Consider the following 26,486-nt stretch of genomic DNA (forward strand, 5'->3'; position numbering starts at 1 on the left):
AGGGGAGGAATGTAGTTTTGAATTCTCTGAATCGGAGTACTTGAATATTATCGGATCACTCATCATTGGTGGCAAGGTGGAAGGTGTTTGCCCCAAGGCCGCCAATCCCCCACATGGAGGAGCGAAGCATTACAGGATGTCTTGTTCGCTGAGCATGTCAGAAAAAGCATGGTCGAAATATATCTCAGTAAACAGGGCGAGCGTGCAAAAGGTGGGCACAGTCTGGGAAGCGTACAAAGTGGTTATCAGAGGGGTGATGATAGCGGAATCGGAGTACAGAAGGTCTTGATGAGGGAATTAGAGAAGACAGAATAAGAATTGAAAAGGAGGGAGGGGGAGGCCTTAACGGGTAAGGAACACCTGGATGAGATAAACAGGCCTAGCACAGTGGGACAGACTTGGGAAATATTATTAAGCAAAATATTTATAAAGGAGTAATGCGTTAGGTGATAAGCCAGGGAGGACACTGGCATGGCTGTGCAGGCCGTGAGGCCACCAGGACTCCAATCTGCTCTATCAAGAGCGCAGATATGGTAGAGGTGGGTACCCAGGCAGGGATAAACAAAGTATTCTCTGAATATTACAAGGCATGATATGCAGCCCCCTAGAGTGGCACTGAAGATGACATACAGGATGTTATTTCTCAGATACACCTACCCAAACCAGATGGCCCCCAGGCGGAGTCATTAGAGGCACCCATAACACCAGAAGAGGTAGTGGCCACCATCAGGTCCCTGCCTACGGGGACGGCACCAGGGACGGATGGGCTCCCGGGTGAATTTTACAAAGCCTATGTTGACGTATTGGCGCCATTGTTGGCCAAGGTGTGTAACCAGTTGTTTGTGGACGGCATCCTGCCCGGGAGTAGGAGGGAGACCCTGATTGTACCGCTGCTTAAACCAGACAAGGTAAGTACGGACTGAGGATCCTACAGGCCCCTGTCCCTGCTAAACCAGGATAGCAAGATCCTCACAGCAATCTTGGCCAATAGACTCCGACGGGTTATCACACGTTAATCCACCCAGACCAGACTGGGTGCGTTCCCGGGAGAAAAATTTTGGAGAACCTGAGGCGGCTTCACCACGTGATATATAGAACAGCGGGTCGTCCCTCACAGTGCGCAGTCGCTTCTCTGGACGCAACAAAGGCATTCGACTCAGTGCATTGGGACTGGTTGTATGCCACAATGAAGAAGGTGGGGATTGGCCGGTTGTTTATGAGATGGGTGCGCCTGATATACATAGAACCAATGGCCGGGGTCAAGATGGGAGGCGCGTACTCAGTGGTATGGCAACTATACAGGGGCACTAGACAGAGGTGCCCACTATCCCTGATGTTATCTATCTTGGCAGCGGAGCCCATGGCGGCCTACCTGAGGCAGGAATACGGGGATGTGGGAATAGACATGGTTGGGGTGAGACATATGATATCTATGTACGCAGATGACGTGCTGCTATATGTGAGGGACCCCGAGGTGAATCTGCTATATATATATTGGAGGTGCTGGACAACTCCAGCACACTCACAGCTATAAAAATAAATAAGAAGAAATCATGTTTGTTCCCGCTGGTAGCCACCGCAGAGAGTGCAATGGAGGACTTGCCAGACCTCTCCCTGCCCTGGTGCAGCTCCTCCTTTAGATACCTGGGTACCAACATACACCGGGACACATTGCAAGAGCATGAAGACAACACAGTACGTGCCAAGGCTGGGCTTATTGCGTCTATGGGGTTTTGGAGTAAACTGCCCCTGTCAGTGATGGGGAGGGCGGCATTGTAAAAAATGGTGGTATTGCCACATCTCATGCACTGTTTTGGGAATATACCATACGACATCCCGGGGCGGTTCTTCTGGGAACTGGAGACGTTGTGTAGGGGGTTCCTGTGGGAGGAAGGTCGGAAGAGGGTAGCACTGTACACGCTGCAAAGGCCGTACAACCAGGCTGCGGGTGCCGAACTTTGAACTGTATTTCTTGGCGTGCCAACTACAGCACGTGGTGAAATGGATGACCGATTAAACCTACGATAGAGACGGCACTGCTGCAGCCCACAACTGAGGTACCTCCTCTGGACCTCTGACGGTGAGCAGCAGGAGAGCTTCTACCTGGTGAAACTGGGCATCCATGTTTGGCACAGGGCCTGCGGGGTCATGGGGATGGCGGGCCCACTCTCTCCGCAAATACCAATAGTAGCCGTCCTGGAGGGCAGGGGGGCAGGTCCATGATAGAATCAAAGTGGGAGATGAATGGAGTGGCCAGGGTGGGAGACCTGCGGAATGAGGGTGGGTGGAAAACGTTTGAGGAGTTGTGTGAGGGCGCAGGGATACCAGCGGGGCAGTTCCTGTTGTACAACACAGTTCTGGGTGTGCTGTGTGAGAGATGGCCAAATGTTGTGGAAGGGGACATAGGGAATGAGGATATTGAAATGTTGCTCACAGTGGTGGAGGGCGGACACACCGTCTCCAGAATCTTTGAGATCTTGATAGGTTACACCTCATGAGTAGAACTAAAATGTAAGAGTACATGGGAGCTAGAATTGGGGAAGACATTTGAAGAGAAAGAATGGGGGAAGATAAAATTGTATCACAAAAAGGTATCCAGGAATGCTAGATTTCAGCTCATACATTTGTATATAGTACAGAGAGCATACCTCACACCGGCTGTTATCTCCACCTTTAAAGGGGCAGGGAGGCAAGTGTGTCCCAAATGCATGGCAGAGGGGGCTGGGCTCACGCATATGTTCGGGGAGTGCCCGGTGATACAGGGGTTCTGGAAGAAGGTAGCAGATAAGGTGGCCCAAGGGGGAATTGGCTTGGATGTCCAGACGCCGGAGGACTGCATGCTGGGATGGTATAAGAAAAATGTGAAAGATAAACCACTGAATAAACTCAAAGACCTGATATATATAATGACCAAGTGCAACATAGCCATGGGGTGGAAAGATACGAGAGAACCGAGCGTGATCAGAAGGTGTAAAGACTTTGAAAAATGGTGCAGAGCAGAAACAGGGGTGTGGGAGAAGGCACTCAAAGCTCAATCTGCAGAGATGGGTTTGGACATACAGAGATGGATAGCGATAACAGTAACACTGTTTGCATGCGATAAGGAGAATGGGAGCGCGCTGCAAAGGGAGGAGGTAGATGCAAGGCAATAATAGAGTGACTGGTCCATAGGTAGGCTGGGGCGAGTGGGTTACGTAGTAGTAGTAGAGGTAAGAATTGTAGAATATATGTGTTTAAGTATATGATGCATATTGTATGATAGCCTGTTGCTCTGTGTGTATTGTTTTGGACATGTTTATAAAATGTAATTAAAACAGTTTAAAAAAAAAGAAAAGTATGACACTGGGCCTCATTCCGGGTTTGGAGCTAACCATGGAGTAATTAGCTCCAAGGTTGCCTCCGAAACCGACCCAAATCCGGCATGGTGAATGGAGTAATTACCGGTCCATTCCAGGGTTGGAGGGACCGGTAATTTCCCATTCACCTTTTGCCCTTCCCCATTCCCATTTCTGCCCCATGGGGAAGGAGGTAATTACGGCACCGTAAATTACGGTACCGTAATTTCCTCCGAAGTACCTTTGCGGGTTCCGTACTTAACTCCTGCTAAAAGCAGGAGATAAGGAAGGACCCGCAAAGGGATCTCGGAATACGGAGGTAAGGGATTACCGGCATCGGCACCCTTACCGGTGCCGGTAATCCCTTACCTCCAACCTCGGAATGACCCCCACTGACACAAAAAATACAATTTCCAAACCTTTATTAGATTTGTGGGTTTTGGAAATACTCCTACTTTGCCCCATAGCTAGGATGGGAGTAGTCTACACCGTCAAAATAAAGAAAACACAGTCCTAGTGCTGTCTCTGTCAAATCAAAACGGCCTGTGCTAACACAACCTTATGCCTGTCCTATCTCTTATACAAATGTGTGTTAAGGGAAATATGTATGCAAAGAAAAGTCAGTATTACAACAAAAAGGATCAAAATGACCGAGTCAGCTCTCCTCCCCACGTTGGACAGCACGGAGTAAGGAGGCCCCTGTAGACAGGATAACACACTCTAGCTAAGTATCTCAAAACAAAGCCAGTTCAAAACGTGGATCGAGGCCAGCCTAGCCTTCCACGTTAAAGTCTCTAATTCCAGCTTTAAAAAGTTCTTTCGCAGTTCAATAAAAAGTTCACAGTTCAACATAAAGTGCACATAGGTCTCCCTTCATTGGGCTCGGACCTCTCAATCATAGCACTTGCAGGGGGTCCCTTCCCCAAGTTTAATTCACAATTGTTAGGGATTCCCTTCCCCAAACTTGTCACACTTCCGGTCTCCCACAGTTGGGCTCAGACCTTTTCCTGATGTCGAAGACTTTCGAGTCTGCAAGGCATTTACTATAGACCTCTACAGGACCATTTCGGCTTTCCCTTCAGCTGAGACTCTTGTGTTATTTGCCCTGTGTTATTTGCCAAAGTGTCTCTTGGACTGGGTAGTTCAATATCATAAGCACAAAGGTTCAACATTCACCTTTTCACTTCCCCTTTTTGCCGATGTTAATCTTGACCATTAGATTTCATTCACTTTGCTGCTTTATAATGAAACCTTTAACCTTTCGCTCAGACTTTTGAGTGGGCACTTCTTTTCTCCGGACCACTCCGCTACTCTGTATTTGGCTTCACAGTTTTCAGTAATTTAAAGTTCAACACAGGTCTGCCTTCCTTCGCGTCTCACCCACACGCGTGCAGCCTTCAATTATGAGATATACTATTGCAACTTCAATCTTTCTTAAATACACACCAGCCTTTCGTGCCGCTCACCAGCTCACCAGCTGTGTGCATTATTTTCTTGTCTTTGCGGTTTTAATTCACGAGTCATGGTTAATACCACAGGCTTGGCCTCTCCGCCACAACTTTGTCGTTCACCCGGGAGGGTCGCTGGTGCGTGTTAGGCAGAAACCTGTGCAGTTTCCTGAGGGACCACTGCAAAAGGTTTAGGACTACAGGTGTTGGCAGTAAACCCAATTGGTAGCAGTCTGTACCACCCAGATTTACCTGATAGCTGTGGCTGAGCAGCCAGACTTCTCTCAAGAAGAGTTAGACAGTATATAGAGTATACAAAATAGGTACAGAGATACAGTAGCACAAGCAAACACTGACCAGAGCTTGGGTATAAAAGTATATAATAATTTATTTAAAAACACACTTGTAAAATACACTAACACTAATATGGCAAGCAAGTTCAAAAACAGTCACTGTCAATCTATATTCATCCCTGATTACTTATTGAACAAGTCTTAGTTAAAACACCACTTATTTGCAGACAGAGGGGAGCGCTTCACCTAAGATGGCACCCCAATAAGTTAGTTAAAACGGGAGGGCAAAAAAAGCAGTATTAGGAAAGCACACAACACCAACACTTTTTAAAGAGCCAGAGCAAGTCAGAAAAGGCAGAGTCTACTGAGGAGCAAGAAAGTCATAGGCCAGGCCCACTCTTGGAGAAAGTAAGGCGGAATGTGTCCAAGATCACACAGTTGAATAGTACTTTAAAAAGTCTTTGCAGATAGTTCAAAAAGGGTTGGATCAGTTCAGGAAAAGTTAGTTAGCAGGTCCCAAGTCACCCCAGGATAGAAAGTCAAGGATTTACGGGACACCTTGAACAGTCTGTTTCAAGGGAGACCAGGCGGGACAAAGTACCTGAAATGGTGAGAAAGCTCCAGCGGGGGCAGTTGTTCCTGGCAGCGGGTGCAAGTCAGTGTTTCGTCCAGGGGAAGAGGAGATCTCGACGTGGAGGAAAGCTGGAGGTCGTTGCACTGCCAGGGAAGAAACCAGCCGTGGAGTTTCCCGGTTAAAAGGTACTACCCTTTTATTTGCGGTAGTGGTGAAGCGTGGCTATCCGGCCGCCGGGGTGCTTGGCACGGGCGATTCGACCACGAGACAATCCAGGAAGGCGAAAAGAGGGCGAACTGGTTATCCCCACCAGTTCAGAGGAAGAAGACTCTCCGGGGTTGAGATCTTCTCTGTCGTTGGGAAGTGGTGAGACGGTTCAGCAGGGCTCCACCGGTGGTGTCGTCGTTGCAGGTCGGCTCAGCTTCTCCCTCTTCGGATTCTTTGGTCCTGTGGCGACTACTGAAGTTCCAGTCCCCAAAGCCCTGCTTTTATGCAGAAAACGCCCATTCATCAGTCCTAGCTGTCACTCAAACATGCTAAGTGGTGAGCCGGACGGCTCACCACTGGGCCAATCACACAAGAGTGTGACTTGAATTGCCGAGGCAACTCAGTCCAGGGTGCCTAAACCCCCCTCCCACACATCCTGTAGACCCAGACAGAGTGGCACCAGTTGGAGTTACAGAGGCGAACACAAACGCCGTTTTAAAACCTGGCAAAAAGACCCAACTGGGGAATAAATATTAAATAAATAACCCGGCGGTATCTTTAACATTGCACCAAAAAAGTGGTGCGTTTAAAATGAATGGAAAAATCCCATAGGAAATATTCCGGTGGAATATTTCACGTGGTAACCACTGCCACCAGCCAGAAACTCGACGAGGGGGGACTGCTCAGTGCCCCCTCGAAAAACAGACCCAGGGGCAATCTAATTACCCCTACCAGTACTTCCACAATATGATGGTTTGTACTGGTTATGTTCCCAATTTAAGACTAGTAAAGTCAATGGTGACATTACATGCCCTGGGAGACAGTAGTCAGTCCCAGGGTATGGAGTCTATGTTTGGGGGTCACTATGACACCCATGTGTTACTGCACTGAGGGTGCTGTGTAACACACTTACCAAAAATCCATGAAACCCTATGGCCCATAGCCCATAAAACACATTACAAAGTCAAAGGATATCTCAAATCATGTCTAAGAGTGGGAGAAAAAGAGTCTCACTCTTAGCAGGAGAAAAAAAATAAACCCCAAAAATCCAGCAAAGCTGCTCGGGGACTCACTAGGTTTGGGAAATTAGCCTTAACAGAGAATTCTCCCTAACAGTGCCCTTGAAACACAATGCAGTCTTCTTGTCTGAGAGTTGGCCTTCTTTGCGTATCTTTCACGGCTCTTCGGAGGCAACAACCTCTTGCAGGGATCTTCTGGGTTTCTCTACCCTTTTCTCTCGCCCCACTGTCGGCTGCTGTGCTCCAGCAGGTTCTCCCTGGAAGTTCGGCTCCTTCTCATGTTCCACTTTGCTCAGAGTGTGTCTCTACGTTCTGCCTTTTATATGTGTGTGGAGAGCTAATAGCTATCAGATGTATGTGGTTAAAGTCAAGTGCCTGACTTTGCCTGACCTGATTAGCGGGAAATGTCCAATGAGATGTGTAGGGGTTAGCCTCTAGTCTCAGTCACCCTCTTCCTCGGCCCACTGTTTGTGCAGAAGAGGTGTAGGGGGAGTTGGAACATTGGTGAATCCTATAAAATAGGATGGGTCATAGGTACGGGAAAGGGGGGGAATACTGCATCTCACCATCGGTTGTCTCACCCCTTCTCCCCAAAGACCCCTCACCCAGGTGGATCCAAAGGCGATGGCTGTGCCCTGGCCACCTGAGAGAGAGATTCTAGTAGGTGAGATGCCCTTTGGTTTCTCACAGTGCGTAACCTATTTTCTAGTCAGGTCCTCTCCCTTTTCTTCGGGCCCCCTCCCTAATCAGCAGACCCCTGCGTGTTGCTTTGGCGCATCCCAAACAGTAGATATATCCACCTCGCCCATATCATTAAGAAGAAAATACTCCCTAATTGTACCCTCAAATTCCTCCTGAAACACTGGGTCCTTCCAATGGGATTCCTTACATTGCCACAATGAGTGTCGAGCACTCAAACCCAATCATGATAAGCCAGCAACACCACATTGTGATCCGACCAACTAACCGAAAGTATCTCACAACCAAGTGCACTGTCCCATAATTCCCTGAAACGCCTATTCTGATAATTTAAAAAAATGCCACCCATAAGAGTGCAGATAGACCAACAAACTTTCCGAACCGCCTAGGGGAGCCCTACCACCATCCACTCCCGGAACCCACCTATCCAGCGTTGGATCAGCCCACATGTTCATATCACCCCCCACTGTCAGATGCCCCTTGCCTTCCCTCAACACCTTCACAATTGACCTTGGTTAGGGCCATATATCGTTGCAAATGTAAAAGCACTCCCTGAACGAGGCCTGAGACCTCTTCCATCCTCAGTCTCTTGTGGGAAAGGATCCCCACCCCAGCCTTCTTAGTCACTCAATGTCCAATATACCTGACCAATAAGGCCACATGGATACCTCCTTTCCTCCCCTTGCAAGAACCTTGTTTCCTGTAAAAAGATGACATCCATTCCCACCCGCTGAAACTCTCTAGACACCAATGCTCATTTAGTGGATGAATTGAGCCCATTCACATTCAATGTACAAACCCGCAGGCAGTCTTCCCTCCCCATTTAATCACATCCATCATTGCCATATAACCAGGGAATCGTGTCCACAAAGTAACGCACCTCCAACAAAAGCAAAGCCCCAGGTAACAGGAGTCTCCCGAAACAGCTTCCCTATACCAGGGCCCCTCTATCCGCATTAAACCCCTAAACTCCTACCTCCCCCACCCCCCCCACCCCAGTGGCATCCAGCCCCATCCAGTTAACATCACTGGTCGAGAACTGGACCACCAGGAAATATCCATGCTTCACACTCTTATAAGAACCCCCCTGCACAGCCAAACAATGCATAACCTACACCCCAGCACCTGGCCACGGTTAGCACGACTATGCATGCACTCATCTCATGTACCAAAACCCCCCACCCCTGCGCCCCAGTTCCACAATTTCCTTAATGAATACAAAAACTGACCCAACAAGTCCAAAACATAGGGCACCATGTGAAGGTGTATCTTGTCCGCAACCCAAATGTCAGGGAACTCCCTTTGAGGTGGAGTGTTCATTTTTTGAACTTCCTCGATCCTTGGATGCAGTGTCTCCTGCCTCACTCCACCCTCTGAAACCCATCACTGGTAGTAGAACCCTCATCACCCTGTTCCTGCACATCTGGCGGACCCATAAATTCACCCATGACCCTCTGGATATCATCCTCCGTGACCATCTTATATTTATGGCCCTCATATTCAAAACAGATAGAAAAGGGAAACCTCCAACAATACCTCACTCCCTTCCCATTGAGTGAAGGGTGCTAACGTTCTTCTCCTCGCTAAAGTGAAGGCTGAAAGGACCTGTAAAACAGTTATATCGGAGGAGCCGAGAAGAACCGGACCCTCATTCCTGGCTTTCTCACATATCCCCCCCTTCCCAGATCCCCAGCGCAATGAGCCCTGTCAATTGTGGGTTCCGCAATCATGCCGCCCCAAACTGAAGTTTACCCACCTCATGGGTGATCCTTTTAATGGCCCTCATTACGACCCTGGCGGAAAGTAACTGACCGGACCGCCATAGCGTAAATAGCGTTTCCGCCATTGCACGACGGAGTAAAATGCGGCTAATTCTGACCCATCGGGCACGAGCACTACGCCATGGCGGAAGTGCAATGTCCACGATGGCGGAAATGTCCCCAAAACGCCCCTCACCGCCGTCGTACGGCGCCCTAGGTGCAATTCCGCCACCCATCATAGCGGTCACCGTAATGAGCGGTAATCGCAAAATACGGTGACCGTAAATATACGGAAACGGAAGTAAAAACATGGGCCCGGAACGGGAAACAGCACGCCGTACACCTATAAAATCAGAATCCCAACACAACCACCAAAAATCCTACCCTGAGACACATCCCAACCCGTTAGCCACCCTAGTCAAAACAATAAAAATGGGAAAAGTTGCGAAAAAAGCGTGCGACCGCAAGCGGCAGGTCCACTTCTCCCATGAGGAACTCACCGTGCTCACAGAGACCCTCCAGGAGAATGCTGCCGTCGTCTTCTCGACGCAAATGACCAGGACGGCACTTGCGAACAAGAAGGCCATATGGGCCCTGGTGGCACAGCGGGTAAGTGCGGTGGGGACCGCACCCCGCAACCCACAGCAATGCAGAAAGCGATGGGACGACTTGCGGATACGCGTACGCAGCATACTATCTGCCAACCGTAACATTGCCACAGCTACCGGGGGAGGATCGGAATCACCCATCAAGTTGACCCCCTGGGAAGAAATCTGTGCCTCCACCATTGGAATGGAGAGTATAGAGGGAGTCGGAGGGATGGAGAAAGGAGTGCAGACATCCGAAGAATCAGGTAGGTGGGCCAAATAAAACAATGCTAAATCCACAATGTCCAATCATGTGAAGTACCATGTGTCCACATAGTGCAACAGAAACACATGTCCAGGAGAACGTCCACATACATTGGCCTGATAGCGCACTTTAAAACTCACATTAAATACATAAATAATTAAAAATCCTAAAAACACCCTCTACACGTGCAGCATGCACACCCTAACTGCAGGCTGCAAAACAACTGCATCCTCAATCCACACAAAAATGAAACCACCTCCAAGGCCCTGACCCAAATCACCCTCACCCTCAGGTACCACCCCAATGCATGTGATACATTGCCATTCCAATGACAGACCCATAATAACGCTCGCCCTCCTTTACTCCACCACAGGGTCCGATTCAAACGACGAGCTCCAGGACACCCCTACCAGCACACCTGCAAAGAGGGCCAAGACCAACGGCCAAAGACCCTCCACCTCAGCTGCACGGATCAAGACACGGCAGCAGCACAAATCAAGTGGCAGCACACAGGAGGGGACTTCAACAGGCACCCCAGCAGCCAGCATGCCCACAACAGCAGCACCACAGGTCCCCCCAATGGATGCCACAGAAGGCACTGCTTCTGGTGGCAGCAGCACCATAGGTGACACTGCATTAATGGCAGCATGCTCCGACACAGAAAACGGTGCTGTCGATGTAGGATCCATCCATGACCTGTCTCAATCCCCCTGTTTGTTTCATCCCGTACACCATGAGGATACCACGCAGGGGCACCCACAAGACGACGACTGGCCATCCCCCACAAGCCCTGTGGCAAGGCAACATGAGGTGATCAGACCCTCTGTGACACCACCGCAAATGGCCATGGCCCAGCAGAGGCAACAGTCCCTCGACCAGGTGATCGTGCAACAGCAGCAACTGGCCACGCTCCTCAAGGAGCATGCTGATGAATGTGGGGGTACTAAGGCAGCCATAGAAACATCAACTGAGACACTTAGGTCAGAAATGGAGAGAAGCACAGAGACACTAAGGGCACAAATGGAGAGAAGCACCGAGAGCCTGAGGGTACAAATGGAGAGAAGCACCGAGAGCCTGAGGGGGGAACTGCATGCGACGTCCAAAGACGTATGTGCTGAACTTGCCACTGTGCGCCGTGTGCTCACTGAGCTCTCACAAACCCTTAGGGACATGCATGGACGTGAGCAGGCAGAGACATCATCCGTTGCAAGTTCCGTCCAGGGCAGCCCCCAACGTAGATCTGGGAGGAACCTGCGCTCCACAGGCAGGGGTGCCCCTGATACCCGGAGAGGGGGCTTGCAATAGCGTCTGCCCACTGACAATGAGCATCTTTGGACACTGGTGTTCGGGGGGAGGTAGGAGGGTGGAGGGGGTGTGTTGGGCTTTCTTGGGTGGCGGGTCGATGGGGTGTGTAACATAATTTCACATATGCTATAAACATTTCACAATCATCCAATGAGATGTGTGGTCATTGATCTTTGTGTACGAGGCCTTTATAGGCGTATAGTCCATATTGTGCATGTTCCAGACACACACAGTGCCACAAGTCCCGTGTCCATGTATCAGCCACCAGGCGTGAGTGCTAGAAGCATGAATCTATGAGAATCTGACGAATTTCACGGCCCTCCTGTGCCTCGCGGACTCCTTGAGGTGCTGCCACATCCCCACCCTCATCATGACCATCTTCAGGTGCTTGCAGTCCTGCGTCAGGGGGCATGGGCACATTTCTACGTACGCACATGTTGTGTAGCATGACACATGCCATGACCATCTTTGCAACCTTCTCATGGCGGTACAGGAGTGCCCCGCCAGACCTGCTGAGGCAGCGGAAACGAGTCTTCAGTAGGCCGAATGCCTGTTCTATGACTACACGGGTACGTGAGTGGGCATGGTTGTAGTCCTCCTCATGCTGGTTCTGTGGGTTCCGGAGTGGTGTAAGGAGCCATCTCTTCAGTGGATACCCGGCATCACCTGTATGTGGACAATAAAGGATGTTTGTGGAATGACATAGCTACGTACGCATCCCCCCTCCCCTTCCTGCCAGGTCATTGCCGCATCACATACCCCACATTATCATGCATGAAATGAGACTCACCGAGTAGCCAGGATCTGTTCCCTGCGTGTCGCTCCATGTAGCGTGGTATTGTAGAGTTCCTCAAGACCATAGAATCATGGGTTGATCCAGGAAATCGGGCACAACAATGTGTAATGATCCTGTTGGAGTCACACACCATTTGTACATTAAGAGAATGATATTGTTTTCGGTTGCGGTACTGGGCCTCCATGGCATGTGGCACAACCAATTCCACATGGGTGCAGTCGATGGCACCAATGCAACCCGGTATGCCGGTAAGTGCATGGAATCCCACTTTCGTGTTCGTAATTTCCTGCTCCGAGCGTGGTAGAGAGATGTAGTCGTCTGCGTGCTTCAGGAGGGCATCGAGCACGTGCGATAGTGTCCGTGACAACAGTGGCTGTGAAATGCCATGCAACTGTCCGACTGTGTGCTGGTAGGTGCCTGTGGCCAGGAAGTGTAGTACAGACACCACCTTCAGTAGGGGTGGGATGGCGGTTGGGCTATCTATCATGCTGGCAAGGTCAGCGTGTGTCATGTCCACAATGGCGGTTATGGTGTCCCGGTCGAAACGGTAGAGGGTGTGGATCTGCTCATCAGTGAGGTTGAACGGATGAGCTCGGAGGCGTCGGATTGCGGGCTGCCTGCGTGGTGGTAGCGGCTGTGCTGGTGGGCCTTGCTGGCCCTGCCTTGCCCTCCTCCTCCTCCTCCGTCTCCTCTGTGCGGCCGGTTGTTGTAGTAGTTGGTGTTCGTCTTCTTCTTGAAGTTGGAGTACTTGCAGTGCTATCAGGTCCCCCAGGGCCAACATCGCTAGTCCTGCCGGTAGCATTTTGGAGTGGGTGTGGTTGTGGGAGGGGGTTGGGTGTGCAATTTATGTGTTTTCAGGCTGTATAGCCTCCACCTGTGGTGATTCATTCCACCTGTGCAAGCTGCAATCCCCTTTGGGCGAGCATGTCCCGCACACAACGCTGCAATTCGTTGCATGGCATCTTGCTATTACAATCATGTATTTAATCCCGATGGCAGTGGAATATTGGTTCATATGTTCATACTGCAATGGTCCCATTGTTTCACATACTATCTTTACAGTCGCGAACAAACTTGTGAAGGGTCAGTGGAATGTAGTACTCGATTAACGCTGGACCCTCATGCAGCACTGTACCGAGGTTCACCGACGGGCGGGGCGTCCCATTTGTGAGTGAAGCCAGTTGCCATTTTCACACACTGCCGCACTACATGGATGAATTTGTGATTTCAAGCGGTCACAGATGCCTTTTCGACGTGATGTTGCAAATGTGGAATTCGAAGGACAGCGCTTTCGGTTTTCAGCTAGCGGCGAGGAGACGCCCACAGGTCTGACTGCAGATATAAAGTTCTATTGTTTAATGTCCTTCGGACAGGGGCCATGGCGAGAATGCAATGATTGATATGAATAGTATGGGATGCGCAATAGCGTAGTGGACGATAAGGCAGGACGTTCCCAAATACATGTTACTTCACAACACTAGAATTCCGGGCTGGAGCACAGTGGATTTTGCAGACTGCATTACGCACAGACTCAATGGAAATTTCACATGTTATGTGAGTAAATAATCAGGCGTTTTCATACCGGGATGAGGGTATGATGTATGGATGCATGGACAGATGATTTAATTGAGAGTTTACCATGTACATGGCTTTTTGGAATCTATCCACTTCCCCTGCGCTATGTGATGCAGAGCTGCCATAGTGGGACCATCGTCTATCTGCCCTTGTTGAACCCTCCCTGTCTCGACGCGCCTTCAAACACTTGTGTCTATGCACGTTACTAATCCCATCTAATGGATTCTGTTTTAACAGACGCATGCACACAAACACTCGTTTGTAATAGTGTATTCACCTCGATTTATATAGTTATGATTCACAAGTGATTTTTGGGTGGGAATAATCCTTTTGAGTGGGCTAACATGCATATGGCTGTAGATTTAGTGTGATCATTGAAGTGAGTAATTCAAATTAAGTTCTGATGCCCATACCATTCTTTTTCATTTCATTTGGGTGACAGGTATCTCCTCCCCTTTTGCCGCTGCCATCTGTATGCCACTCCTGCAGATGGCTTTTACTCCCGACACCTGCTGCTTCGTGTTAATCAGTGGAGCACCATTACGATCTTATGGGACGATCGCCAATGGGCCACATGCCCTTACGCAGTACTAGTGGCTATGAGCAACATATCGACCTTTCAGCTGGACTAGTGCCTACCTAATGGGACGGCCCTGCGGTTCTAGGCGCTTCCATGTTGCCTTTTTGAACGTGTATGTAGCCCCTGTGTACCATGAAGGAACAGGGCGTCACACAAGCAGAAGCTGGTCATTTATTGCGGATGCAGCCCACAATACTGGAATGTATTTTGGAGTTCATGACCTAATGGCTGTATGGGCTTGGTGATTTTGTAGTGCATTAAATTTCTATTATGATATTAACCGTGTAGCGTTATTCTTTGCAAGTAATGTAGCATATTCCTATTTGTGGAGCGATGTATTGTGAGTAGATCTGCATTGGGTTCCGGCTTCTGGTTATAGTTGCGTGGTACTGTACTGGGCGCGTTTGCCTACGAAGCCCAGTGAGGTCAGGGATAGGGGCTGCCATTATGACTGTTTTAATGATGTCATGCTCAGGGGCGGGGGATTAGCTTTTGTGTAACAGATGCCGGTCAGCCAGGTGGATTGGTGGAATGATGTGATTATCAGAATATGGCTGGTCACAGGTGCCTGTGTTTGCGTGCGTTTCTTGGAGGGAGACTGAGGTCATGTCCATTGGAATAGCTTCTGTATTCGTGCCATCTGTGCCCTGCAGCTCCCATTGGCCCCTCTTGAGATGGGCCTGGCTGCTCAGTCACTCTGCCAACTTGTGTGGTACATGCTTATGCTGATGGTTGGTTTGTTTACTGGCAAGAGTACAGGGCTGGTGCAGTCTCCCTCAGGTTACTGCTTTGAATGTTGCCTTACACTGGTGTCAAGCGATGGGGCCTGTTGTTGTTTTGTCTCATATTTCAGTTCATATTGCTGTACTTGACCCTTCACGTGCCTGTGCTGCATCAGTACGGCAATGGTGACATGGCAAATATGGATGGCCACTCACAAGGCACTTGGAGCCCCTACATTCATTTGTTCGTTGGCATGCATGGGTGACGTGTACATTTCACTGGTTGCATTGTGTGACTTCATTGCACCTACGAGGAGTTGTGCAATGTGGCCAGGGAGTGGTGTACAGGCACTCAGTAGGGCCATTTACGGTTGGTTCGCGTTGCCGTTCTTCTCACCATGGCGGAATGGTACTTTCCGCCATGCTTGATGGCGTTAGGTAAATGTCCGCTAGGGTCAGAATTCGCGTACCGTTGCGCCATGGTGGTAATTACGGTTTCGCATGGCGCGTGTGCGCGTACTTGGTGCAGTTAGCGTTGGCGTTCACTACGGTGTCGCTAATGGCATCGTACTTTACGGTGACGGGTCATAATCGCACCGAGCGCTATTCGATGGCGGTATTGCATTTCCGCCATCGTTTTTCGATTTCCGCCAGGGTCGTAATGAGGGCCAATGTCTCTTTCAGTTTCCCCCTCTTTCTCCTGGATCCCAAAAAAAGAAGGTTATTTCTCCTCTCAAGATTTTCAAAATCGTCCATCTCAAGCATCATCTTAGATTCCCTCCGTTCAAGTTCTCCGAGTCTCATAATGACTTAAAGTTCCACTGTATTAAGGGAGGTTTGATTCCTTTGGAGTGTGAGTGTTCTATTGTCGATTTTAACAACCCGTTTATCCAAATTGTCAAGTCTGACTCCTATGTCGGGACGGATCCCCTGTGTTTCTTCCAACAAAGCTGCTATGTCCTTCTTTGTAGCAGCTGCATCAACGGCCCCTCTTCCATGATCAGATGCTCTGTGCCTTGCTCTACTAGGGTTGATAAAGACTAGCAAAATGAAACCTCTGGAGGGATGTTTTCCAGTCCATCAGGGTGGAAGCGGGTGAGAACGATAACCCCAGTGACTTCTGTCCAGGGATGCTGCCTGTGAATCAGAAACGAAGAGGCCCAGGGACCAGTCGACAGCACACACAAAATCCAGGATGGGTCCAACTCCCAGGCTACGCCAAAAACTCCCAGGACGGCGCACCCCAACTCAGCTCCTGTGTGCCAAGGCTGAGAAGGCCCCACTAAATCACACAATTATGTGGTTCCACTGGGTAAGAGCGCAATGAACTGTATTTAAGCACAGCGTTCCCCAGTACCCCACTGTGAAGAAGCACTGAAAGAGGATGTGGGACCTCTGCCAAAGAAAGGCACTCACCCCCTCCCTGGAACAAGCAGGCGACTACCTTGTGGAAAGGCAGTCAGTCCCCGATGGTGCCACAACCCGCCTGGGCTGTTCATCTTGACCAACGCTGAAGAAAAGTATCTACACTGCTCCCAGCACCACGTGGGCACACACCCCCTGAGGGCACACCGGCTCACCTTGTCAAACCACCTGCCCAGCCCGCGACCATGTGAACACCACCTCTACAAAGTCCCTTCCAGGGCACCTCATGCCAAGGGGGCTCCACGTGCAAAAAGCAGAGGCCGTCCACACCCTGGTCCACACCCTTGTAGCCAGCTCCAACCATCTGCAGCCTCCTCAAATATTTGCCAGATAAGGCAGGCACATGCCCCCAACGGAAGCCAGGGAGCCACACCTCAAGTCCAAACCCCCATTCCGGGGTCTTTCTCCTCCAGTAGGGCTTGGGAATGCACACTGCCGTGCAACTCCAATGAGGCCACCCAACTGATGTCAATATGTGTGATGTACCTACATCACTTAACCAACCATTCTGTAAACATATCAGATGACTTTTGGCTAACTTGATTCATATCTTCTAATTGTATTAGTGAAACATCAGGTCAGGTACTTCCTGATACTTTATTAATAGTTTTTTCCTTAATTATAGTAGTATTATCCGCCTTTGCATTGTATTGATAATATTCCTGTGATTTTCTGGGCTTTATGATATTGTACAAGTATGGAGGCATGCATATTGGTATAGAATTACACATCACATGCGGCTCACTTCATCACTTCATCACTGCTACTGCCACTAAGTATCAGGAAGATGTATGCACCACACCCACTTCTGCAAAAACTCCATCTTGGTTGCCAGTAAACTAGACAACTGCTCCTACTTATTTTTGGATCTCCCCTCTACATTTTGAGTTCCTCAACAATATACTCAACTTTGCCATCCCCACCCACTGCAACCATCACAATGCAAATTGTCTCTCTGTGCAAATTCACTACAAAAATCCTCTCTGTCCCACGCTCTCCGTGTGCCCTCCCGATTCTGCTTCTTGTCTCTACTGGCCCCTTACCACTGGAATGCTCTCTCCCCGGCATCAAAGCAAATCAGTCCATGGAAATATTTAAGACCCAGCACAAACTTTGCCTGCTAGCCAATGAAGAGACATGCTCTGCCCCCACCTTATACACTCTACCCTAAAGTCTCTGTCCGCTCTAACCTGATGCTAAACAACTGTATATATGTATTGATTTAACCACTGGCCTAAGACCGAAATGCACATTATATATATGGTTGTGACTCTGTCATCAGATGTCATCTTTATGATGTTTCCCTGCTCTATGCCTGCATTACCCAGCTCTTCTCTACCTATCTTCTTACTGTTACTATGTAAAGACATCCTGAAAAGGGAATGCCTCCAATGTCTGTTTACTGTATGGAACTTTTGGTTGAAGAACTAACCTTATTAACCACATAAATAAAAAGGTGAAATAAATGTTGAACAGTTCCTCATCTCTACCTTATGCAATGCCATATGATGAAACTATTGACAATATTCTAAACTGTTTATTATAGAACCGTCATCAGATATGAAGGAGGATTCTGAGCTGAGTACTATTATAATTGCACAAACATCAAAACCTGCAAAGAAACACCGTAGTAAGTAAAAAGAAAAGCTAAGTGTTTATGAAGAAGAGAAAAGGATTGTATGACAACTTTGAAAAGCCACATTAATGCTGTTCTTTCTCTATTTGAGCCTATTTTCATATGGAGAAAGATGTAGGTATTTGACTCACTATCCCGGATGATGCTTGGAAGATGATGTTATCATTGAGGAAAATGGTAAAAGCTTTAACCAAAGTAAATAATTGGTCTCACTGGTGCTTTATTAGGCTAATTTGTGGTACATTCAGGGCGTCTGAGCCTGTTTCTTATGATGCTGCGGTCTGTCTCTTTGAGAGCACTGAGAAAGTGGTCCTAATGGGGTATTGGGAATTCCAGTGAATGGGGTGACATCGTTAAAACCTGCTTTCAGGTTCAGTGTCATACAAGGTTTCAGTCAATTGGCATTTGTGATTGGTTCCAGGTGTAAAACCCTGATTTAAAAATTACTGGAACTCTCCCTCTTACCAGAGAACTACAATGTTCTAAAAATAAGACAACAAATCCTGATTCTCAAAGTTAATTTCACAATAATGTATCTTTATTTCTACCTTATACTGCTTCTGGATTGATTGGCAGGCCACATAATTCCCTCATCACCTAAACAAATCAAAAGATAGGCCTGTTGCACTACCAGCTAAAATAACTGATGACCAGGACAGGACAACACCCTGTTGTACATTTGACACAATAAGTTGTGCTTTCTAAGGTTTTTATATATTAACACTCCTACGTAAGACCTCTAGTCTGAACATTGTTTTGTCAGCTGTTAATAATGATATCATTACGTAATAGGGGGTTGAAGGTATCTTGCAGGGCTTGAAAAATCTTTACAATCCTCCAAGAACTGCAGGTTGAGTAGGATCATGGTACACGTCACGATAGGGATAACATTACAAACACGCCCCCTCGATATCCCTTTTCGGAATCGAAAACAAATCTTGTAATACTCTTCCCCAACCACTAGATGTCGGCCTTTGCAAAGCATGTGAATCTAAGGAGATACAACTGTTAGAAAGACGATTACAGGTATGTAATGTTTCTTATCTACTTTTTGTATTGAAGAACCATGGTGACATATGAATAAACTGGACCAGTTATGTTAATGTTCTTTTTCAATATCTTCCTTCTCCTGGACACTTCGGAGCACAATTTCCTATAGATCTGAGAGAGTACAAGATCCCATGCATGTAAAATACCATTAGGCGAGGCTAATGTGAGGGTTACACCACATTTTGTTTGATAATCTTAGAGTTTTTGATCGTTTTTTGTTCTAGTTAGGGGGTAAAATAAGTCTAATAAATGTTTGGGTTGTTGTCACGATGGGGTAAATGATCCCATACAAAATGGACCATCAGCCAACACCCAAGATAGTGTTAGAGTGTGAATTAGTGTTTGGACTTATAAAACAAAAGGAGCACTAAATAATTCACTATGTTACCATAAAGAATATGGTTGGCTAAAAGCGATGCACAATTACATTATTATGCAAAAATGAAATACTACAACAAACGGATCACGAAAGTCAACATCACTCAGAAAGAATTATTCAACATCATAAACAAGATGAGAAATCCGCCCGGGTGCAGTAACACACCGGTCCCGTTGCAAAAACTATGCGTCGATCTCGCAGATCACTTAAAGAGTAAAATCACCAACATACAATGGATCATACAAAGTAGACCAACCCACCCAACTGTTCATCTCAACCAGCCAACCTCCGGCCCACAGACAAGGCTGAAACGCTTTCCCCAAATTTCAAGAGAAAAATGAATCAGTCTGGTGACCAATAGCAACAAGGCAGGCTTCCCAGCTGACCCCTGTCCACCAGACATATACAAATCGATCCTTGCTCAGGGAACACCATCAGAATACTACCTAAACCTCTTCAATCTGTAACTTTCAACAGGAAGAGTACCCCGAGCCTCAAATCAGCCAACATCAAACCGCTCCTCAAAGATACCATGAGCGATTTGGAAGACCTGTCAAACTACAGACCTATTTCAAACATTCCATACCCAGGAAAACTAACCAAGACCTATGTTTATCAACAAATACTAGAACAGGTCGAAAACAACCAGCTATTGGATCAGGGACAAGTAGACTTCAGACCCGTGAGAGGAACGGAGACGGCACTACTCTCTATATGGGATGACCTGAAGACCAATCCAGATTCCAAAACGAACTCAGCACCGATACTACTGGATTCTGTGCAGCATTCGACAGTCAACCATAACACCCTAGTCAAGAGACTTTAAGACATAGGGATCTGCAACACAGCGCTCCTTTGGATTAAATCTTTCCTGTCCAGAAGAACAGAAACAATATGGCTAAAACCATTCAAATCTGCACAGTGGGACACGACCTGTGGAGTCCCACAAGGCTCCTCACTATCCCCACTATTGTTCAACATCGACATGACCCCTGAATCAACCGAATCAAAAGACACAGCCTCACATCCTACAACTACAGAGACAATACCCAAATCATCTACACAATCAACAGCAATGAGGAGGAGAACCCCACACTAACAGACTGTCCCAAAGAGCTCTACCAATGGATGAACACTAATAACCTTAAAATGAACCCAGACAAAACAGAAATCATGATTTCACCGAACAACAAGAACAAACCATGGCCAACAGAACTGGGAACCCCACCAGCATCATCCAAAGTTGTCGAAAACCTTGGAATCCTAATGCACAATGAGCTAACAATAGAACCGCAAGTCAACTCAATAATTAAGAAATGCTTCTTCCATCTGCACACTATCAAAAAGATACTACCCTTCTTTTCCCACGTGCACAGAACGCTTGCCATCATCTCCAGAATAGACTATGCTAACAGCATATACCTTGGAATGCTGGAATACCTGCTGAGGATACTAGAATGAATACAGAATGCAGCTGCCAGACCTCTCCTCAAACTCTCCCAAAGAAACCACATCACACCAGTGCTAAGGATGCTACATTGGCCACTAGTCAAAAAAAGAATCACATTCAAAACAGTGTGCATAACACACAACAATCCACGGCCAGGGAGCTGAATTCATACAAAAGAAAATCACCATCTACAAACCAGCAAGAACACTTAGATGCAGCAATGACATCTCTCTAGAGCCAAAACTCTATGTGAGATAAATTTGTGGAGGATCAGCCTTCTCTTACAAAGCCGTGAAACTCTGGAACTCCCTCCCAAAAGAAATACAAACTATGGTTGACCATCTAAAATTCAGAAACTTCTAAAAACCTGGCTCATCAGCACCGAAGGGGATGGAAAGGCCTAAACAGCATCCACATACCGTGAAATGAACAAATACAGGGAAAGGAACCTCTCAAAGCCAGGGACTAACCAAACACACCCGACATTAAGCAAGACTGAGCAAAGGGATCAACCTCCATCAACTCAATCCAGTGTGCTAAACCATACAAAGTCCAACAAGACAAAACAACCAGAAAAGCAGGGAGTACAACCAATAATGTACTCCAAAAAAACACCCTACTGGAATCACCTGATATCATGTACCTTCCAGCATTTAGCTTACTGGCATAGGTTAGCCTTATCCTGCATGTTACATAACTGTGTAAATTAGCCACTTCCACACTCAGCCTGTATGAGTAGGTTATCCACATTCTGCATCTATTCTTATAGCATAACTAAGCCTCATGCTCCCTGCTGCGCTCTGAGACAAGCACTATGTAACTTCTGTATCATGATAGGCTGATTGAGACTGACTGCGTAGGGTGGGAAAGGCATTGCACTTTGATAGACTGTTTGGGACAGGAAATGTATCACACCCAGATGGATTGTTTGAGGGCGAGGAGTGTCGCCCCGGATGAATTGCGGGGTCTGGGAGATGTGTCACACTCGGATGGGCTGTTGGAGACGAGAAGGGTATCGCGCTTGGATGGAGTGTTGAGGGTGGGAAGTGTGTCTCAATGGGATGACCGATTAGGGGCGGGAGATTTATTGCTTGTAGATGGCCTGCCGGGGGTCAGAAATGCGTGGCACTAAGAGGAATTGGTAGCGGGCAGAAAGCATAAACCGTGCTGCACTAGGATGGAATGATGGGGACAGGGAATGTGTATCAACTGGATGAATTGCCGGGGGAGGTAAATGCACTGCAATGAATGATTGGTTGGGGTGGGAAATGTATCACATTTAGACAGAATGTCAAATGGAGGAAAAATACTGCCACTAACTAACCGTACTAAGAACTCATGTTTCTGCATACACACCGTCAAACTCTGAGTTTAACACAACCATACCTCTACCGCACCAAAAACTAGACGCACTTCCCATCACTCGACATGAAAACAGACCATACACAATCACACCTCAGCATCACATGACGGATACAAATCAAAAACGAACTAATGGTCAGTGACCGGTTTCTCCAAACTGAAGCTGCCACCAGCACATCAAAGCGATCTTGCTCTTCTCCCTCTCAACTCCACTAACAGAGGCCGCAAACCTCCTACCATTGCAGATTCGCTAGAGCGCCAAGAGACCATGCAAGTGGCGACAGTGCACGGCACAATACCCATTAACATTAACAAAGCATGTGTTTATTTAAAAGTCAATCCTTTGTACCCCACAATTCAGCCACTCACTAATGATCTGTTTCTTATTGCACAACAACTGAAGCAGAGACAGGCAGGATAGGCTACAGGACGCTGCCTACTGTTGGCTCAATATACATTCATAAAAATGGATGAGCAGGCCAATCATGAATATAAATGAGATGGGAGTCTGCCATTTCTATTCTCAATGCTAACTATATTTGAAGGTTGACAGTTTTACACATCTGTTTTGAGACTCAACATTGGGTAATTCATCTGACCAGTCCAGGGGTGGGGATGGGTGCATTGTTGCTGCAGTAGACAGGGATAACACATGCACCATGCTCTAATGCAATTGCACCTCCTCCCATGTGTTTCAATGGAAGTTCAGTTAGCCCCTGCTCTGGGTCCTCCCCACATTGAACCTTTAGTGGTCGGTATAGTGAGTGCCGCTGAAGCCATTGGAGCATTTTGAAATTGATTTTATTACAATCAAATATACTAATTAGTGGTAAAGTGGTGAAGTGTGTAGTGTTGGTTCCATCGAGAATGCTGTGACATTCAGTATGGGGTTTCATCCAGTATTTCACTGCATTCTTCATGGAACCAACACTACAAATCTCCCTTCCCCAGTAAACACACTACACCTGTAAAAATCAAACAAGCATTGGCAAGGTCAGTAGATTTAGTGTTTTCAGTTCATTGCCTTTTACATTTAAAGGCATGAATTTATGTTGGTGCCATAAAGAACAATAGCAGTTCAAAGATTACTGAAGGGAAAACCATCAGGTGACTATTATTACATTAGTTATTAGCTTCTGATGGCTGATTAAATACTTTTGACATTTTTAATCATCAGCTGAGGCACAAAGCCTTCAGCTTATACAGCCTACTAGTGAGACACATAAACAATCTCTGTACCATCGAGCATGGCATCATCAATAATGTTACAACAGATCTTCAAGCCCTATTTCCCTTGACTGTTAATGATGTCCAACAGGATGGTGTAACCCCTAACAATCTATTTACAACAGTGCCAAATAGCAGGGCTTTACCACTCCATAGTAGAAAACAGATACATAATACATACCATGTGTAGGAGGGGATTTACTGCTTGATAATTATCATTTGCAGCAGAGCCAGCCCCAGTTTACTAACTATGCCTGTGCAAGGACAGCATCAACTTTCACATGAGCATGCTGATTAGAACCAACGTGTCCAACTGCTGATCTTAACGGGGTCCTGATGGTCTTCTGATGCTTAGATGAGGTGAAGGACAAATGCGGGTCTTCTGCCAGGATGGATTGGATGTAGGCTCATCCTTCTTGGACCTCTAGTGCTCAGGTGACCGGAAAGGAGAGAAAAAGAAAGACAGAAGCCCAAATAGCTACGGACTCCAGGAGAAAAACGGCTGGAGTGGTCAGAGTAAAAAAACTCTGCAAAGGAAAAATACAAAAGGCAGCTTGAAGGTTTTGAGTGACAAGTCAGAAACAGCACTAGTAGTCGCTTGTTGAGGCATAGGCAACCCTTTTGAGGGGCCTCTTTATAATCAGAGTCTCCAGTGACCCGGAAGATGAAAGAAGTATTAGAATACAATAAAGAAGAACTCCATCTCATGGTGGTTGCCATATTGTAGTGGGCAAGTAGAGGGTCTGAGGTGGTAGAATTAGTGGTTCCTGGAATTCGGGGAGAAGCAAGCCACTTCACCTGCTTGGAATGATCTGGACACTGTTCTTCCCTGATTGCCCTGTTGCCCCCACTGCCAGCCTTAAAAAAACAAGTGTGGTCCTGGGAACGGGCTCCACTCTACTTGACAGTGCTAGTCAGCAGCTCCCCTCTGCCCAGTTGTGGGTGCAACAGGGAAGGATGCGGCTACTGGTACCAAGATCCGGACAAACCCATGTCTTGCCGCCCCACAGAACATGAGGCTCATATCTCGGGGGCCTCAGTTAAGAAGAGCAGCCTCGCCTGCTGGCGGACCTAACAGGACAACTGAATCAGCTCACTACTCGTTCATCGACTGCAGGTTTTATGCCTAAGGGCAGAGCTTGTATTCCATGCATGCTCAAACACCTCCAACCTAGCAAGAACTGCAGTTGAGAAAAGTAGAAATATCTCATGATGAGCCATACACACGCTTTGGATAATTTTTTCTGCATAATTGAGCAAAGTTCTAATACATTATGCCACATTTTTTTGCCGTCAGCATCCAGCCTCCTTACAAACTCTCCATGCAGCCTTTAATTATTTAATCATCTTCTCTGTTGCCATTTCCACCCTGGCCAGCAGCACACTCTCCAGTAAGAGGAAAAGAAAGAGAGAGCGAAAGAAAGCAAAAGCGAAACACACAAACGGAAACGTATGGTGTTTTAAAAGACCTAAAGATGCATGAAGTGATACAGAGAGGGGAGAGAGAAAGGGAGAGACTGTGAATGACTGAGAGACTGTGACAGAAAGACAGTCTGACAATGAGAAGGAGAATAACAAAGATGAAGAAGTATTAGAATGATGGGCAAAGGGTAGAATAATGGAGAATGAATCTGAATAAGTACTACGATGAAGGAGTAGGAGTAAGATAAAGGAGAAGTCTCTGAATGATGGAGAATGCAAATGGCTAGGAGGAATCGAGCAGGAGTAGCACTACGAACTAAAGTGAAGTAGAAGGACTGAGCAGAAGGACAAGCATTAAGGATTAGAACTAGGATAAAGCAGTGGGATGAAGGGATAGATAGAAGGAAAATGACTTTGATAATGGAGAGGGATTAGGATGAATGAGAAGGACTGAAACAAAGGAAAAGTACTGGAACACGTGGCAAGGGTGACATTGGAGTACTAGGATGAATGATCAGAACCAATGATACCCTGTATCCACCTCTGAATAACGACTTGCTGAATAAAGATAAGTCAATTTTGCACATTACACCATTAGTTGTTAGTACACCAGATGCCCCACCAGCACTTATGCTAGCTGTAAACCCTTCCCTGAGCCTGATGATATCCGATATTCTGTGGCCATCTTTTAACAATAAATTGGAGATCAAGGACAACAAGGTTATTTCGCCTTGTACTCCACCTGCTGTTAGTACATTAGGATTATCAGCTGTTAGAACACAAAATATTACGGCTGTCTCTAGAGCTGACATTACTGAGACCATTCAACTCATTACTGAGTCTTGTCTTCCACTATCGCCAACCGTTCGTCTTTTAGATCTTTGGCAATAAAAACACCCAGCTATTTTATTTTCTCTGGTACCCACTTTATAGCCCTGGGTGCAAACATTTGTTTTCTAATAACAGAAGTACCACCAATAGTTTAATATATGAGCCGAGAGACCTCCAAACTCCAAGAAGATATCATTCAAATGCATATAACAATCTGTCACATTAGAAAGCAGAATACCAATCGTGCATCAGTGATTTGAGTTTGGTCCTTTCACAGACAATGCCTGTCACTGCACTGTCTAATGTAGGTTGATATGGTTCAGAGGAAATATTTCAAAAGATGTGAAAGAGTGGGCAGCCTTGTCTCATGCCCCTACCCAACCAGAGTTATTTTGAAACCAGGCCACTGGACAAGATTCTGGCCACCATACATTTGTATAATCATTTAAATAGACTAGCAATGCAGCAACATCTCCTTATTTACTAGCCCTGTCACATCAGGGAGACATCAGATAGTGTCATAACCATACCTCCATTTG

At 47.1% G+C, this 26,486-nt stretch overlaps 1 protein-coding gene across 1 annotated transcript in view; it reads left to right on the forward strand.

Annotated features, from left to right (window-relative positions):
- Positions 1-26,486, forward strand: part of LOC138467288 (uncharacterized) — a 5,113,521-nt gene that overhangs the window by 904,633 nt on the left and 4,182,402 nt on the right. Inside the window, exon 4 of the mRNA XM_069607285.1 lies at positions 18,137-18,220. Coding sequence (XP_069463386.1) covers positions 18,137-18,220 — 84 coding nt within the window. The remainder of the gene's footprint in view (positions 1-18,136; positions 18,221-26,486) is intronic.

Source organism: Ambystoma mexicanum, chromosome 4q (genome assembly GCF_040938575.1).
Source record: "Ambystoma mexicanum isolate Mex_15411 chromosome 4q, UKY_AmexF1_1, whole genome shotgun sequence".
Taxonomy (NCBI): Eukaryota; Metazoa; Chordata; class Amphibia; order Caudata; family Ambystomatidae; genus Ambystoma; species Ambystoma mexicanum.